This window comes from Coturnix japonica, chromosome 12 (assembly GCF_001577835.2).
Source record: "Coturnix japonica isolate 7356 chromosome 12, Coturnix japonica 2.1, whole genome shotgun sequence".
Lineage (NCBI taxonomy): Eukaryota > Metazoa > Chordata > Aves > Galliformes > Phasianidae > Coturnix > Coturnix japonica.
In genome coordinates this window covers 6,030,912-6,050,120 of record NC_029527.1, presented here as the reverse complement: position 1 = coordinate 6,050,120, position 19,209 = coordinate 6,030,912, and the positions used below count along the sequence as shown (strand labels likewise).

At 34.6% G+C, this 19,209-nt stretch overlaps 1 protein-coding gene across 15 annotated transcripts in view; it reads left to right on the top strand.

Annotated features, from left to right (window-relative positions):
- The window catches only part of ERC2 (ELKS/RAB6-interacting/CAST family member 2), a 369,824-nt gene that overhangs the window by 62,091 nt on the left and 288,524 nt on the right, over window positions 1-19,209 (top strand). For all 15 annotated transcript variants that reach the window (XR_001557961.2, XR_001557970.2, XR_001557967.2 and 12 more), the window contains 2 exons: window positions 9,085-9,159; window positions 16,046-16,201. Coding sequence is in view for 2 of the 15 variants with exons in the window: in XM_032447283.1 (XP_032303174.1) it covers window positions 9,085-9,159; window positions 16,046-16,201 (231 nt within the window). In the remaining 13 variants the exon portion in view is untranslated. The remainder of the gene's footprint in view (window positions 1-9,084; window positions 9,160-16,045; window positions 16,202-19,209) is intronic.

Below are 19,209 nucleotides of genomic sequence, written 5' to 3'. Positions count from 1 at the left end.
AAAAAATTCAGAACATATATGAATAACATTTATGCCTAGTTTAAGGAACTGATTTGTTCAATCAGTTAGTATGCACTGAAACTAGTGATAGAAGTAAGGTGGAGGGTCTCTTAAACTCAAACTACACAAATGCCTGTCCCTGTGTTAGCACTGTAGATTCTTCTGCTAACTTGTGATCATGTAAACTTGCTTGTTAGACAGGTGATAGTTTCACATTTGCATAAAATCAACTTTGTTCATGTAATTAGAATGTGGAAATGTTACCAGCTATGTTGTTTGTAGTCGGATGTGTTGTATATGTCCTTTCTCATTTATATATTTATTTGGCTTATTTGTAAAGGAAAGGAAGTGTTCTGAGGAGGAATTCTAGGTAGTTGTACTCAACATGCTTTTTGTTTTAGATATATGTTGGAGAAACAGTTTTATTGGTTAAGACAAACTGAACAGATGATTCTTCTGTGCTGAGAATTATATTTCTCTTCCATAAATCTCTGCTCATCAATGACATAGCTAATAATAATGATATGTCATAACTTTTACCCATGAAATAGATGTATTTTGGGTTGTATGACCAGTGATGATGAGGTCCATGGGAAAGCCGTAGCAGTGCGCAGGCTGGCGTATCTCTTCATGCAGGGGGCAAGTGGGAAGCGGATTGGGGTTATCTAAATTGTTTTGGTTTACTTCCTGTTGCAGAAAGTTTGCTACATCTGACTGTTAAAAATGTTCACACTCCAAATTAATAGCTGCTTTTTCTAAGCTTCACATGGAAGATATCTTTGTGTCCGTAAGACTCTATGCAAACCATCTTCCTTTGTACAAGTCAGCAAGTTGGTATAGGGAGCTGAATTATAATTTCTGTAGAAACTGTGATAATGACTTGACTGGTGTATAGCTGTTAAGTTGATAATCTCTTATGATTTCCACATGCACCATTTTGAAAAAGAAATTCAACAAATCATTATTGCACTGTGTCCATATAATAGTTGAAGTTGTGGCATTTTGCTTATGTTGTCTTCCGCCTTCATTTGCAAGTCTTTAACTGTATGTAATAGTGGATAAAGATTGTTAAAAATGAAAGTGTTCCCAAAGTGTAAAAGAAAAAGTGAGTGGTTATGTTCAAATGCATGAATGATGGGATTCCATTGTGAATCACAAATACTGCAAACCTAGTTAACAGCAGTCTATTCAGTCTAGATGCTCAAGCAGTGGGCAGAGCAGACAGCTGCCTTGGTGGCAATCTGTCTCCCCTTGTCTGTGCTGAGAAGCTGTGACTTGTCTGCTCTGAACCACAGTCTTCTCATCTCCCTGTCTGCACAGGCTAGGGCTCAGAATGTCTGGTGAGTGGCTCCCTTCCTGTGACTGATTTCTGCCTCTGATCTCTGCACCCCTAAAAAAGGAATATTTGCTTCTAATGTTCAGCTCAGTGTTTCTTCCCAAAGCCTGAGAGGAACAGGAAAATGAATGGGGTTTCTAGAAAGAAAGAACGGGCAGGAAGGGGAAGCTGCTGCTTCTAGGATATGAACTGAGATCCCTGCTGGATTGGCAATGAGAGAAAATGAGATTGTAGGAAGAAAGGAGGCCTGGGAATGGCAGAAAACTCTCAGTCCTTCTTGCAGAAAGGACTTCTTTTCTTCTTGCAGAAAGAAGGACTGAGATCTCTGAAAGCTGTGAGATGGCTCTGCCTTTATTTAGAAATAAAGATAACAGTTTAAAATAGCACTAACTATAGGTATAGACATGGAACAGTCTATACCTATATATATATAAAAATATATAAAATATATATAATGTAATTTTTTCTCAGTATATTAAAACATTTTTATTGGTTTACCTGTTTTCAGCCCTTCCTTAAACCCGACACCTAAGATTACAAAATCCTATATTTTTTCTTTGAGGTAATTTCAGTGCCTAATAATAAGTATAAAATGGAAAATATTAAGTAACTTTTGTTCATGTTTGCTACAGCTTCTGATTGTTACATAGTCTGCTTTTTTTCCCCAGTACATAATGTAACTTCATATGGCAGTGTGTTCCATATCCTACATCATCATGTAAATTTTCCAGTCATACGCAATTTACATCATCACATGAATTCCTGAGGTTCTGAAAACTCTCCTTTAGGGTCTGATTTTAATCAAAACAGATAATCTCTGCAGTTACTGTGGAGAATCTTCTGATTCACATCTTTATAGAGGAAACTAAACCTTAGATATTTATGGTATTTATGTATCAATGATATATGTGCGCTGATGCTCAGCAGAGTAGTTTGTAATCTGTCCCTTAGCCCCTGGGCTATGCATATTCATGTTAAGCATATACTACAAAAATGATTGTTTGAACTGTGTAAGAAAGTGGTGTCCTACTGTTTATTTTGCCCTGAAGTTGTTTAAAAAAAAAAAGAAAAAAAAGGAAAGAGTAAAATAAGGACAGGACATTTTTCAGTTCTGGGGTGTAGTGTTTTTTTTTTTTTTTTTTTTTTAAATAATTATTTATTAAGATAAAAATGTAGAAATGAAAGAGGAAACTTGAACAGATGATTTCATGTTACCAAGCAACGGAGCTTGGAGCAAGTTTCCCAGGCGATGGAGAAAGAATTGGAGTAGGTGCTAAGTGGATTTTCTCTTTTGTATGTGAACATTAAAGTTCACAAACTCTTGAGAGATTTCAAGGAATGATAAGCATTCAGCTGGATAATAATGATTTGTACAGTTTGTTTACTGCATAGCTGGAATGGTTTACTCTAAGAATTGTGGACATGCAGTATAGATGACATACAAGTGCTAAGTAAAGTCTCGTGATGAGTAATTTTTGTAGGTGACACTGGTGATGTTTCCTTTGCTTCAGTATTCTTAGATAAAGTTAGCTCTATTTTACATTATTCCAATTGAAACCCAGTCCTGTGGTGATACGTTGTGGCTCTTAACAGAATATAAATTTGAGTAGAATGTTTGTAGATGGCTTTAGAGTTCTAAGGGTTTTGAAGATAGTTTTAGAATGTTCAGTGTTGCTTATGAGATTTTTCTTCCTAACAACAAAACAAAACAGAAAAATAAAAGTGCTGGAATTGTAAGAAATGTGATCCATCTCTTATGCAGAATTATGTTAATGCTCTCATGTTACTCTCTGCAATATACTTCCATAACCTGTAAACTGTATAGAAATTTGATCAATCAATGGTTCATTTTACTACTATGTTACCCATACAAGTAAGTACAGTTGTTTATTTCAAAGTATTATGTTGCACATGGAAATTTTATTTAGTGGAGAAAGCTGATCAAAGAATATTCATCTTTACATGTCATGCAAAGACTGACTGCTATAGATTTTAGTGTGTAGATAATATATTTTTTTTGTGTTTATTTTATCTTCACATATATTAACTGCTTGGGAATGTGCAGATGATAGTTTCCTGAATATGTAAAGGAGATAATTTTGAAATTTTTTGAAAGCTTTGATATTCCATTGGATGACAATGTGAGTACTATATTTATAATTAAGTTTTAAAATACAGATCTATTTTTTTAATGATTATGTAATATGACAACAGTAGCTTCCCATGCTGGAGATACTAAAATCTAAATAAAAGATAATGAGTGTGTAAAAAGATAAATCACATCGTAGTAAGCACTGGAGTGCTTGATTGTGCAGAGTTAACATAAAGTACAGAAATAATCTTAATTATTTATGTTTACATTTATGATTAATTATTCCATTTCAGACTTAAATTAATTTTCTTCCAATTGTCACATACTTGTTGCTTGTTACCAAAACCATTAGAAAATAATACTGGCCTTTAAAGGCATCCAGTTGCTTCCTTTCTTCTCACATGGGAAACTCAAGACCTTTTATAATAACTGAAGTATTTGAAGAACAGAGTAAGTCAGATATTTAGAAATGAGAGAGTATCTTTAGTGGGGAGAATAATTTGAGTGGAATACTGAATTGCACTTACATTTCAAAGACTGTAAAGGTGATCCAACTCTTATGCAGAATTCAGAACCCTGGTCATGATTGAAGTTGCATAATTCCAGTTCTGAAGAAGGTTCAAATATTACCACAAAACATAGCATTAAAATACTATTCCAAAGAGCCAAGAAGCTCTTTGGAATACATTTGAAGTATTATTAACTCTGATGTTTGTTAGCTTTGCAGATTAGGGCCTGATGTTTAAATACTAAATAGCTTATACCAGCAGTAATTTTAAATGCATGTAAATAAAACCCACCCGTATTTAGCAAAGTACTTCCTGGAGAATTAGGGAACCAAAAATCAAACCCATAAATTACTATAGCTTGTGATTTCACTGAGCCAATGTAAATGGGGGAAAAAAAAAAAAAAAGACAGTAAGGGATACACTAGAGGGTAGGTTAGAACAATGATTACAAAGCAGTATATCCATTAATAATAATTTTAGTAGATATTATTAGATGCTCTTATGAAAATACACTTTTGAATATTAAAAAATGTCCCATGGCAATCAATCTAAAGCATTATTGCAACATGGCAGAGTGTATGCCAACACTCTTCCTTGGTCAGCACAGACTGTTTACAGTGCTACTCTGAAAAGAATTGAAGTTTTAACAATAAAAAATGAATAAAATTGATTTATACAAAAAAGGTGAATTGTATATCTAGCATTTTAGCTTGTTCAACGTGGTTTTCCACACAGTTTTAAACTTTGTATATGCCTTAAAATGTAGAGGAAGTGTTCTTGTTAGGATGTTCCCTGTGCTTATCTGCATCGTGTAAGTGATGATTTGAAATTTATTTTCTGATTATAACTGTCTAATACATATGAATAGAGAAAACTATCAAAACGTTTCTTTCTTTGAATATATTTGTGAAGCAATAATAGTCTTTATGTTTTGAGAAACTATTTTGGTAAGAGAGAAAAAAAAGACTAATCTTGGGCAAAAATAACCCAAACCACCAAAAGACAGGATCTTCTAGATATTTTGTTCATTCTACAAAGAAAGTAACAGTCAAAATTTCTGGTGAAAACAGAAATTTTCATTTCAGGAGACATTCTGTGTGCTTTCAATTACAAACGAAATTATCCCTCGTGCATTTCAAACTTCATACACAAATTACTTTTTTGCTTGAAACTTTTTCTATGTAGTCTCTTTCCAGAGGACACTCTTCTCTTATGACAGCATGCGTGGTTACTTACATACGAGTCAACATCTGAGTTTCTAAATCTCATACTGTTTTCCCTTGGAGTCTGTCTTTAGGCACACTGGTAGAACATGTTGTAAGTCCTTGTTTTATGCATGAGTTCAAGAATAAGTGGATATATGATCACTATAAAACAAAAACAAAACCCTGAAAAAACTACAAAACCAAAAAAAAAAAAAAAAACCAACAAAAAAAACCCCAAACATTTTTGTAGTGTTCTAATTAAGTATGATTTGTTTTACTGTTCCATTTTCTTTCTGTTCTTTAATCAGTAAAAGACTACTGCTTGGAATGCAAGCACTCACTGACTGTTTCATGGGTTGGATGACATCCCTGAACTTCCTCTTTGTCTACAAAAGTTCTTCTTCATTTTAACACTCTGTGTTATGCTATTTGAGGCTGTTTTATGTAAATACAAGGCAAAATGTTGTACTGCACCAACAGTGTTGAGCTAACATTTTAAGACTTTCCGTTCACTCTCATCTATTCAGGACAACAGACTCATTGATGTCTTAGCAACCATAATAAAATAAACCAGAGACAGAATGAAAGGAAGATCAGGTTGTAGCATCTTGGCTGTCCTCCAGTCAAATGATGAAATGTCATACAGCAAAGCTGGAATAAAAAGGCAGTTTTGTTTCGGCTTAAAATTAGTATTATGTTAATGAATCTGATACTGTGTAGTGTAGGTGTTGAATACTAGATGGTAATGAGAAAATCTTACAAGGTATTGTTGTCAGTTTCTCAAGAAGGGAACAGAACTCTTCTTACACCTGTTTCCAAGGAAGTTTCTAACATGAACTGCCTCTTTTTAGTGTTTTTTTTTTTTTTTGTGGGTTTTTTGTTTGTTTGTTTGTTTGTTTTTGTTTTTAATGTTTAAAGTAGTAGTAAAACTGTGTGCTGAAGTTTCTTGAAACCAAGTGAAATACTACTGTAACATTTCAGAGACATGTGAAAGGGGAAAGCAACAGCCAGTCTTGATTTAAGACATTTTATTTGGTCTAAAATTAAGAATATTAGAGAATGTGAAGATCTAATTACCTGTCAATTTATTGTAGGTATGTTGATCATCCTGACAAATAACCACCATTACAAAATCCCAGAGCTGATTATGTGGTGTGGGCATCTCATTATGCAGAATTATAATTAATGTGCATATAAGAACTGGTTACTCAGACATACTAGCAATTGCAGTGAAACAATTGTCAGGGGCTGTAATGAAAGTGTAATTTCAGAAATGAGTATACCTCTGAGATATTAGTGGTTTAGACCTTGATGGTTACAGAATTGATGGCAAAAGTATTTCATCATGGATATAAGTGGCAAGAACTCCATGTGATTGAATGCCTGTGTGGGTGTCTTTTTTTTTTTTTTTTCAGTTTGTGTGGATTTGTTTTTCTGTTTTTGTTGTTGTTTTCTAAAAACAAACCAAAACAAAAAAAATTAACCATCACCTCTAGAGTCTCATCGGGCTCTGCAGGATTTTTATTAAAAGAAATGTAAAAGATAGGGCAGTACCATTCCAACAATGATGTAATGGATAAAAATCTGGTTTGAAATTTGAAACCGTTCAGATGACCTCAGACAGTAAAAAGATCAGTATAAGTTATCATAGTCATAAAGTGGTAGCATGTCTGAATCAGTACCCCAAAAGTATATACCCAAATCAGTACCCCAAAAGAAGAAGCATACGCAGAATAACATAAATTCAGGAACTGAGCCTGGTGGGAGTCTGCATACATTTGAAACTGATTGGAAGAAAACCCCCACAAAATAATAAAGTGGGAGCAATATTCTGATCTTTTCCAGAATCTTCGTCTGCATCATTTTACCATTAGGGATAGGAAAGTAAAGCTTTTAAATCAGCCAGAATCAGATTGATTCATAAAGCAAACAGGAAACGTATTATGAGGCAAGGCTTCATGCTATGATAGACATCTAGGGATACTCATCGTTGGCAGTCTATTCGTCTTTGGCTTAGGGGGTGGAAACTCTGGTTTGTCTCCCTGGGTAATGTATGGAATCCTGTTAGAATTCCAGCTCAGTTTATGTGGCCTTGGGGAGCAAAGTCAGATCTTAAAATTAGCTGTAATTTTTGCTGATCTGATAATGGTATGACTGGCCAGCTATTTTTTCCATGACTTTTGTAGGAGGCTCTTATGACAAATCCATGACATACTCATTTTTTTTTCTTGAACATTATGCATAGGGTACTCATTTCATCTGAGATAACCAGGGGGTGGTGATTGGAAGACTCCCTTTGGATAGGTGACTTTCAAAGATTTTTCTATTTAAAATGTGGAGAATTAGTTTTAAATACAAAAAACAAGGTGAACACACCATTCAGATATGCTTTCTTAAATGACCAGTGCAATAACAGAAATTTACTGCTCTCATGTTAGAAATAATATGCATATATTTATTACTGAAGGTAATATATGTAATACTACAAAAACATCTCAAGCCTGCAGACTTACTTTAATAAAGGTATGTATTATGACACTTGCACCTAATTCAACTCCTGCAGACAGTGCTGTGTTTTAGCAGTTTTAAGCAATAGGCTGTTTCAGGTTGGAATCTATTTTAGGCGTTTGTCTAAACATTAAGTTTTTGTATATCCCTTCCACGAAATCTATGGAGAATGAGCAAAATAGAATATATCCACACAGAATATATCCAACTCTCTTCTTTGGAAGAGGATTTATATTTCTGGGGATTCCAAGACGTTTAGTCATTGACTAAGTTATCACTGTTAGCTACTGTAAAAACACTGAATGTTTGCAGTGTGTGATGGTAAAGAGAATTAGGATCATTACATGTCTTTTTTTTTTTTTTTTCTATTTTTTTTTTTTTTCTGTCTGAATTTATGAGGAGGATCTGGAAGAAGCAAGGTTCGGAAGACATAATAGCTCAGATTCTGGGATGAGCTTAGCTGTATTTGCAGTGAATGAGCCCAGCTACCAGGCTTAAACATGCAGATCATGGTCATGAAATTAGTGCGTGCATAGCACTGCTGTGCAGGAAGAACAAGGTGAAAATGATACCTGCCTTGGTAGCTTTGTCCATTAGAGGTGACCTGTGCATGGCTAAATCTGTCCTGTTTCACTGCTACTTTCTTATTAACTGCTCAGTTTGCGTGAGAGGTATAGATTCTTAAAGTACGACATTTCAGGACAACTCTGCATTGTTCTGTGTCGATATGCAAACTTTTAACCTAGATACCTTGAACAACGATACACCTCCTATGTTTTGTAAGACTGAATGATGCCAGCTTTGCCCTCACTTTTTGTGAAGACCAGTAGAAATTAACTCTGTTAATTGTATGCTTTTTGTAACAATTAAAATCTATTTTCCTCTTATATGTGGTGTAAGATGCATAAAGAATAAGTGAAAATGAGAAAACCAAAATGTAATAGCTGCACTCGAGGGTGTTGCATCAACCCACTATATAATTACTATCTTTTAAATGTCAAATTTAAATATAATGTCTTTAAATGACTTATTTCAGGTATTAGTAGACAAACCAAAAGAGAAGAATAGCAACAGATTCTGAGTGACTCCTGAAAACATTTGATTTAGTAGCACAATTGAGTGGATTAAATTTTGATATCTGGGCAGAAACAGCAGTATTGTACTTGGACTGAGAAATTACTTGCTGGCTTTGTCACAGTTGATGTTAATTATTGATAGGGGTTTCAGTAATAGCGCATGTGCCAGCAGAGTTGACTGTAATACAAGATAGGAACTGCAGTGATGCTAGAAGGATTATAGAAAGGGAAGTACCTGTAGCATTTGGAGTTGCATGCTCTGATCATCAGACTTTTGTTTTGCTGCAATACATTCACAAGTGATTAATATAATGGAAAGATGAGTCGTCAGGCTTATTTCTATCGTGTTCCTCCACAGGAATTACATAGAAGAACTCAACTTCAGCCTGAGCCAGCAAAGACGAAGGCTCTTCAAACAGTTATTGAAATGAAGGTATAGTGTTTGCATGTTTTCCTTTGCATTATTTTTTGTAGCTTAAACTCATGTACTGTGTCTGGCTGGAATGGAGTTAATTTTCCTTGCAGCAGCCTGCAAGGTGCTCTTTCAGATTTGTGATCAAAATAGTGTTGATAACACCCTGATGTTTTAGTTATTGCTGAGATATTCTAGCACAGCATCAGGGCTTTCTGTTTCTCACTCTTCTCCCACCAGCAAGTGGATTGGGGTGGACAAGCAGCAGGATGGAAGTAGAGCCAGGACAGCCAGACCCTGCTGACCCGAGAAATATACTATAAGTCATGTTCAGCAGTAAAACTGAAGTGGCACAGCATTCAGAGTTATGGCATTTGTCTTTAATGTGTGCTTGGTTTTGGAACAAAAATAGCATTTTTAAGCATCGTGAAAATCTGTGAAATCGTAGTGAGAAATCTCTGTAAATGAAGACACACTTCAGCCACAAGAATTGCAGAATTCTATGTGATGGCATTAAAAATGGAAGTTATTCTTATCTATGCTGATAATTTACTGAGTGTTTGGTGTTGAATTGGACATTGTTCATGTCCCTGCATTAAATAAGTATTGTCTTTGGAAAACTGTATTTGTGATTTGCCAGAACTGACAGTGCTATCTACAGCCGAGTCAGAGTAGAATTATTGGTTGGTGGTTAGCTGTGTATATCAGATATTAACTCAACTTTTTGTTTTCTAATTTTTGTTTGTCAGTAAACTTCTCTTATAAGTTTTATTTTATTTTTATAATCAGACTGACAATTCCTCATTCTACAAATTTCTTGGCTCTCTACAACTTACTGAAATGTTTAAAATGAATGCTGAGAATCCACTGTCTTTATTTTGTTTTCTTGCTAAGACCTGGTTAAAAAATAGGCACGGCATTGTTTTGAGTAAGGATAAATGAATATTCCTTTTTAAAAGACTCAAAAATCAACATGAAAATGCAAAGCAAAACAAAGCGAACAATATTCCTCCCAGCCCAACAACAACAAAAACAAGACTAACCAGCCCCTTCCCCCCCCAAAAAAATACATAGTTTCAGGAGGGCTGATAATAGTTACTGATGATTGTTATTTACTCACTGTTTTACATCCAACCTAAGGAAAGTATTAATTTCGTCAGCAGAGTGATGCAACAAAATGTGATGAAACAACTATCTTAGTCATAAGCACAGTTTCCTCTTTTTGATGTATAATATTACTGAAATGTTTTGTCTTTTATCCCTACAATAAAGAAAGAGAAAAAAAAAAAAAGCTTATTTGAAATGGGAAAACTGATATTTTCACATAATTCCCTGAATCTGGAATCTGTCTTGAAGAAAAATACCATACACAAGATAATCTGTGAGTTGGCAGTGCTGTCTGAAACACACTAATGTTGGTCTTTCATTTCAGTCTTCTTAAAAGGGAGTGCAAATTAAAGGCCTCACTTTGCCAGTGACTTCTGTTAAGAGCAAATGAGTTCAGCATGTCTGGACATTGCAGTAAACACACAGTAATAACAGCAGCAGTACTTTCTAAATGCTGTATCTGCTTTTTAAATAATCCAATTAGCTTGGATTATATGAATAGTGGAGAAGGTGCATCAATTTTGGTATTCCATATTTTTTGTGCATTTCCCTTGGACCTTCGTTGTTTATTCCAGTTCAGAAGACTGTATGAAATTTAGAATGTGTGTTTTTGCAAAATCTTGTTATCTTATGTATATGAGAAATTAAGAAGCTGGCTGAGAAACCAGTTTCTTGCTATTATTTTTCAATTTTACAAATTTAAAACTTTTGGGATATTGAGATAGAGGGATTAGAATAATTTATGGTCTTCCATGTGGATTATCAACAGTGTAGCATTTATGTTTTCAAAATAATTTGCAATTCTGCTTTGTGTACAAAAATTCTTTGTAAAGGATGAGGAAATAGGGGCCAGGATGGGGACATATACGCAATATAAAAATATAATGATATAGTTAGAACTACTCTGCCAGCGCTTGTTCATGAAGACTGTCTTTTCTGTTTGTGTCTCAGGAGAGTTTAGAGTGCTGTGATCTTCTGTTTTATAAAATCTGATCTTTGTAATAATGTAATAATTGCCAGGAATGAGGTTGTAGACATGATGCAGAGCTGCTTCTGGGCTCTGACATACGTGAGTCTTTCTTTTGCTATGACTATACTTATCTTTGGGGTTGCCCTTATCTAAAATAGGCCTAATATTGAAAAGAGAACACATGTAGTATGTTGAAATTCACATGTCTAAAAATCAGTTTTCATTACATATTCCAGCTTTGGAAAGCTTGCAAGTTAATTTCAATTGTTTTAATCCAGACAACATTTGTTTTGGAAAAAATCCCCACAAAAACAAAGAAGCTAAACATTTGTTTTAAATGATCAAGCACAGAAGCAATGATTTCCCTTCAGCGTCGAGTGTAGAAGGAGGGAGATGCTTACCCTCTAATATAGCCAACCATGGCTGTATGCTGCCCTGTGCAGAGAGACCAAGCAGGGAAGTTTGAGTGTTGTAATTGATATACAGTGTTGTATTGAATCAGAATGAATTAGGAAAGGCATTCTGACTGGTTTTCCTCACTATAATGTTATAAAGACCATAAAGTCAGTGAATTATTCTCATCTGTTCCAAAATGAGTTTCTTAGGCGATTTGTAACTAAGGTAGAGAGCAAGGAAAAGGATGTAGGCAACTTAAAGGTAGCACAGAATGTGTCCTGGCTCTAGTTCTGTGACCCTGAGGGGTTGGAAATCATGATCCCTCCACTTCTTCAGCACCATAGTTGCCAACAGCTGCTATGAGAACTTTTAAAGAATACTTTTTATATAAATAACTCATAGCTGTGGAGCTTGGTGTTAGGTTAGTCAGTTTCTATATTGTAAAATGTAGACTTCTCTTACACAACTAGTTATTGAGCAGTTGCCTACAGTTCTGGATATATTGCTTGTGGTTTACAGATGACATGAAATAGGAATTATAGTACAGGAATTTTTACTGACAATTAGGCATGTAAAAAAGACCTGGTTTAGTTGTTTATAAAGCACAAGGATAATAGTCGGTTTAAATATGTAATAGAACTTTAAGTTGAGCCACTGTTAGATAATAAGTTATATTTGTTGTATTTTATACAAGTGTTCTATAAAATACGAAGGGCAAATTCTACCTTGCCTCCATCTCTAAGAGCTTAATATGTAGCATAGGCAGAGTTCAGTTACATTTGGCTCAGGCACCACGACTACTGAAAGGATGTGTTTTCTTTTAGTGTTTGTGGGTTAAAAAAATAAGGTGTTGATAATCAGGGAAGTGTTCAGATAGGAGCCACCAGAATGTTTAAAGTGATGATTGGTTGTATTATAATGAATAACTTCAGTTTAGTTAAGTATAGAGCCAGAGCCCTGCAGACAGACCAAACTGTAGTCTGTATACCTACACAAGATATCTTTTATACAAAAGAGGCCTCTCCAGGCAGCATGTGGAGGCTAGAGATAGCAAATATACACTAACATAAGATGCAAATAAACATTTAACAGCATTCACGTGATTTTATTACTTGTGTTTCACAGAAAGCCAGGCAAAGGCTTTTTCTTTATAACTGTTGCACGCGGCTTTGTAACTACAGATATGCATGATCAAATGGCATATTTTTTTCTCATGCCTTGTCTTTGTTTGCTAAAGCATAAAACAAATCTGGTGTATTGAAATGTATTCCTTGAATTGGCATTTCACTCATGCATAGTTCCTTGTATTTTATTTGTAGGCAGATGGCAGATCACTGGGATTTTTTATTATGATTCATATCCAAATTTTTTACTATTCAAAATTGTTTACCAGTCAAAAAGAGTGAAGGGAAACATTTTTCATTAGTTCATTCTTCTTGGAAGTATTCCTGAACACCTGAATCAGGTCAAAATTTGAATATCTTTTTCATATATTTGCACGCATATACCAGTGATTCTGAGAGAGCAAATCAGAAATAAGATGACTACTGATAAGGCATGAAGTGCTACTGCAGAGTATTGACTATTATGAAATTTATATAATCTAGCAACATGAGCTGAATTCTTAAAAAATAGTAAACTGTAATTCAAAATATTTATGGTTTACCTTAATTGCAGAAAGAGCCACTTTTATGTATTGATCCAGCTGTGATATTTCAGGTATGGATTTGGTTCTGAAAAAGTGTGTTATGTATTTGCAGTGCAATATACTCCTATTCTTAAGACTGCATGAGCTTTCACTTTCCTTTGTCTTTGAAAATAAACCTCAGTATTCCCCATATTAGTTTGAAAAAGTTTATAGTAAGGCTAGTTGAATATAGAGTTTGTGCATATGGGCATTTATTTGCAAGTTCTAGTTGAATATAGAGTTTGTGCGTATGGGCATTTATTTGCAAGCTCTAGTAAAGGTGATTTTTCATTTATTTGCTGCAGATTCCTTCTAGAATGCCCTACAAGTAATACAGGCAGAGTTTATTAAATGTATCTGCTATTTGAAATTATGTACGAGTAACAATTGGATTGAATTTATAAGTGAAGTTGAAACATTACTCAATGGAAACTCATTTGTAGTGGCACTCTCCTTTGTCTTGTGAAATGTGGTTTTCTTTGTTAGCATTAGGACAGAAACCAGTTGAGCTTTGTGTTCCAGAAAGATGGAATTCTGTTAGGCCAAGGATAGATAAAGCCCGACCCTCTCTTGCAGATTGTCTGTGACACTCTTTAATAAAGCAGATGAAGTATCAGTTACTGTTGGAAGAAATGAATAGTCTTACCAACAGAGATTTAGGGGGCTTGACTGAAAAAATGCAAAATTGTAGAGCGCAGAAGATGTTTGTTAGTACCACTTAATACCAGGCTGCCTCACAATATTGCTGCAAAGGAATCTTCTTTGTGATTCAACAGACTAACTTAGTTTGTTAGAATGCTGCTAATGCAGATAAGCCGTAATGGTTGGAAGGAAATATGGCATCTGTTCCTACTTCAGTTCCTGAAAGTTTGCCAGACCCCGTGCCACAACAAGAACTGACTGAATGTATTTCAATTGAAGTTTACTGTGGGAAAATGCTGATTCAGTGGAATCAGGAAATTTTTATGTGCCTATTCTGTCAAAATTTTCAGTGAAAGCAAAGCTACGTGACTTTCTGTCCAGCCTGTAAGCCAACCCAGCTTCCTCTGTGGCAGTAACCAATGGGAGCTCCAGGCTGCCTGTGCTGTCCTTGAGCTGTGACGTTCCTTGTTTTCCAGAAGTTGTGCAGACAGGAAAACTTTCAGGTTCGATTGGCAAACCAGCAGCTTCTCTGCTGTATTTGCAGAATTATCAGTTTGCCTCAATGATAAGTGGCTATGTATATTTACCAGGTTTCAGATGCACATATATTTTGTGACCATTTTGTATAGCTGTGAGCAAGTTCATATCCTGCTATCCATTTCAAAGCCATTTTCTTTGCATTTGCACTCTGTATTAGGATAGACTTGTTTGCTGTGGCTTTGACTGTGTGATGGAACAGAACTGTTGAAGTGCTACAGACATAGTATAGTGATTTTCTGGCGTTTTCTATGGAATGGTTTTTTTGCCTTGCTAGTTGATCACCCATACAGATAACTTGGATACAAGAATACTGTGGGAAGTTGTGTCCAAAGTCTTGCTAGATCTGAGGTGAATGACATTCACCATTCCTTCTTCATTGACAAGCATAATAATCATATCTATAAAGGCAATTGGGTTGGTCAGGCATGATTTACCATTGGCAGATTGATACTGACTGTTCCAAAATATTATCACCTACATGTGATGAAAAATATTGTCCAAAAGACTTCCCAAGGTCTGTAGTGAAGCTGTGCATGTCATTCAATTAATTTAATTCTTGTCTCCTCTTAAGATGAGAGCAACATTTGCCTTTCTCTAGTTGTTAAGAGTCTCTGACAGTTCTGCCATGATATTTCAAAGAGAATGGCCTTACAAAGACATTAACGAGTTGTCTTAAAACCATTGGAAGTCCCATATTGGTCCTAATTGATAGTTCTCCCGGTTGGAGGAATCATTTAATTTTTTTCCCTCTTTTCTATTAATATATATATATGTTTCTGACTCTCACTGAAGAGATTTATTCAATTTCCAAATGACTGGCAACAACATCAACAAAATCACTGGATGCTGTCATTGCTGTGCTGGCACATATGGCAACTATTGTCTGTGATACAGAACTTTTTAGTGGTCGTGTTTTTTTTGGGTTTATTTATTTTTGAGACTTATAATAAAAAGTGCTAAATCTCCTCTTGGTGATGTGGCGGAGGAAAACTATGTGAGAAAACAACTTTTCTTCCCTATGACAGCAGGCAGAAGTACAAACCCTGATGAATTTTGCACATTGCCTTAGGCCATCACACATAATCAAGTGTCCTATCTTCCTCCAGTTCTGATGGACAAGCTTCTCTATGCTAAACTCAGCCTTTGTGATTAAGAGCTTGGAATTATAGCCGGGCCCAAGTGGTTAGGAGTATAAAGAAGATATGTCATCCATATGCAAGTACAAATTATAGGACTTCCATTTTTCCCTTCTTTCCTAGCTGTGGAGGAACGAAGAGATGATTCTGAGCAGGATGTGTTCTCTATAGGCAGTACAATGTAATGTTGGATTGTACTGTTTTTTGTTTTTTTTTTTTCTGAGGAAAGAGATGTAAAATCTGTACTACTTTAAACAGATTTCAATAGAATTACTTATGGCTTATGACAATGCATATACAGTCTGTATTTTTACCACCCATTTTTACTGTCTTTATTATTTGTTATTTCTGTAGGTACAGAAATAATTGTATTATGTCTTAAATACAAGATTCATATCATTTTCAATATTCTTATTTTGTATAATATAGGATACAAAAATAGCTTCACTTGAGCGCAATATAAGAGACCTGGAAGATGAAATACAGATGTTAAAGACAAATGGAGTTCTGAATGCAGAGGATCGAGAAGAAGAAATCAAACAAATAGAAGTTTACAAGAGTCACTCGAAGTTCATGAAAAATAAGGTAAACTCTATTAATATCTTAACGGTGTTTTAATAATGTGAACAAAAGTTTTAACCTAGACCCTTTCCAGCACTAGCATGTCTGCATGTCTTCTATTGGCAAATCTCTGCTGTGTGGTATTGTTGCTGTAGAAGACTGAATTATTTTAGTGAAATAAAAATTCATTTGTATTTTAACTAATGAGAGGTAAGGATGAGGCTATTCCCAAAGTCCTGCTAAGACAAATGCAATCATTATTTTATACACCATGTTCCCTTTTCCCTTTATTTTGTTTGTTTTAGCGCTGGCTTTTTGGGTTATTTCATGATTTTGTTATGCAGCATTTTGGAACAATTTTATTTGTGCTTTTATATTTGATAGAAGTTTTACAGTAAGGACTGCTGCTCCTTATATTATGTAAAATTGATTTTTTTTTTTTGGTATTTTAAAAACTTTAATGACTTTGTTCCTACAATGTACCCTTCATTTCAAATCACTGTACATAGATAATTGAGTTGATAACAATGAGATAATAAGTATGTAGTGATGGAAAACATTTTCTTGGTAAAAGCCTCACAATTATTTTAAAATACATCAGAAATAAAGCTTTATGTCTAAGTTCTTATTCTGCCTGAACTTTTTACCTCCTTTAATTTCAACCTACTCAGAAGCTTTCTAGGTAAAGTTGAATTCTCTCCAAATACACTTTCTTGTGAGTTCTAATACTACTTTTGTGGTAGTTTTTCTAATTGCCTTAAAACTGTAGTAAATAATACACAATGTTAGTTTTTGTATTGGTTCATTTTTAACCTAGAGGAGGACAATCACCTCCCTTTCCCTGCCATGCAGCTCAGGATACACATGGCCTTCAGGGCTGCAGGTGTAAACTGCTGGCTGAAAAAAGAACCAAGCCTCCAAATAATGCACCAAAAAACCCAAAGCAACCAACCAAAAAATACCCTTTACACCAAAAACAAGAGCTTGCACACGACAGACTTTAGAAACTACAGATAAATGTTTAGTTTACCTTATGCAGCCACTTCAACTCACTTGCTTTGCTGTTCTTTCACTTAATTTCTTCATTTTAAAACACAGGTATCATTTGACACATAAACCGAGACTCCTACGATATATAAATCAGCATTTTTTCACTTAATGGAATTACTGACCTAAAGATTTAGCCCTTAGATTTTAAGCTGTGCAATATTCAGGGAAAAAGCTCTGATTGCTTTTGTTTGTTTGCTTTCTTTCTCTATATAATGTCACATAAAACTTTTGACATGTAAAACAATAATATAAGAAAAAGGATAACAGTTCTATTGAAAAGCTAGTATCTAAAGAATTGACAATTATTAATTGAGAGGGAAGGCAAAGGAACTAGGGTTTCTGCAAAGGAAGTGAAACAATCATATGGGGCAACATGGAAAAAGTGGTGACAGGCAAATTAAATACATGAAATGGGAAGGTCATGATCAGAGTTCTGTGAATGCTGCAGCACGTATACTTTTATTTTCATTGTGGTCTTTATAAAGAACAAAAAATGTTCTCACTTTTTTTTTTTTTTTTTATTGGGAGATTTCACTGAATCATGACTATTGATATTCTATACTGCTTATTATAACAAAGTGAAAATGTATTCACATCTGCATGAAAGAAAATGACTTCAGGCCCTGTTTAATTTTTCTTTTTTTTTTCTTTCTTTCTTTTTTTTTTTTTTTTTTTTTAAGCACTAATAGCTTCTGCAGGACTTTTAGAAGTGAATATAACCAGAAGTAAAAACTTATTTTTGAAAGTATTTTTTTTCCTACGGCTTTGATATTTTTGATAATTATTTTTAAAATTGAAGCTTTAGTACATTTTCATCTTAATACGCTGATTAAACATCAGTCAGAGGAATCACTATTTACCATAGATTTTTTTTTGTAGAATTATAGCCAATTTTTAAACTTCTGGCTATCTGTGGGTCTTGTAGCCAGAGCGAAAGAACAGATTCTGTTTCTGAAACACAAAGAACATACCTGTGATGAAAATCAAGCTTATGGAAAGAGGTTGATTATTTCTCAGAGTGTGGGTTGTGTCCTGGAAAAAAGTGGAAAGATTTTCTAGGAGAGATTAAGTGTTTCTGATGTTCATGTGGGTCTCATATAACGCGTGTGATGTAATTCATGCTGGCTACAGATCTACTTTTTGTTTTAATATATTGTAGAGAGATTTTCCCATTGTTCGTTTCATATACATTTTTGTCTCAGTTTCCATGCTTGATTACATGTTCTGGCAAGGGATGGGAGAAGGTGGTTTGCTTTCAAGAGAACTTATTTTATTTTTGTATGCTGCTTTTCTTATTTTGTTATTTCAAGATTGTGATGATGATTGATGACTGTTTTTAGTTCTTACATGGATTCTTGATTTTATACAGTAGCACAGAGTTGGCTGGCCCTAGCCAGGTATGTAGACAGGCTGAGATTTATGGAGAGAAATGCAGTATTTAACCTGTGATCTTTAGAATGATTGTAGCTCAGTAGGATCAACCTTAGTATATACATACTTAGTTATGAATATGTATATATATTTCATTGTCCTTACCTTTTTGAATATTTAGTCCTTCTAGAGTTCTTGCATCCCAAGTCTGTTGGGATGCAATTGAATTGATAGAATAAAAAACACTGTTATAGCACTTCTATAGTCATTGGAGAATTGAAACTTGAATTTCAAAGGTGTGTAGGTCTACTTAAAGTCATCAAGAAAACTTTCTAAGTGTAAAGGAAATAGTTTCCCTGAACTATGCAGATGCACTCAGGATTTTTATTTTAAACAATTCTCATGAGATGATATATCTGAACTCATCTGGTGACCAGTATTATTTCACAGCACTTAAAATAAATAATGTTACACATAACCTAATTTGCCATATGTTAACATCACTTTGTGTGTTTTCTAGTGTTTTGTTCAGATTTGTGTATTCTAAATCCACCACAATTTTACATACTGTGGCCACCCCTCCCACTTAGCGTTATGGAAGGGGAAGAGTG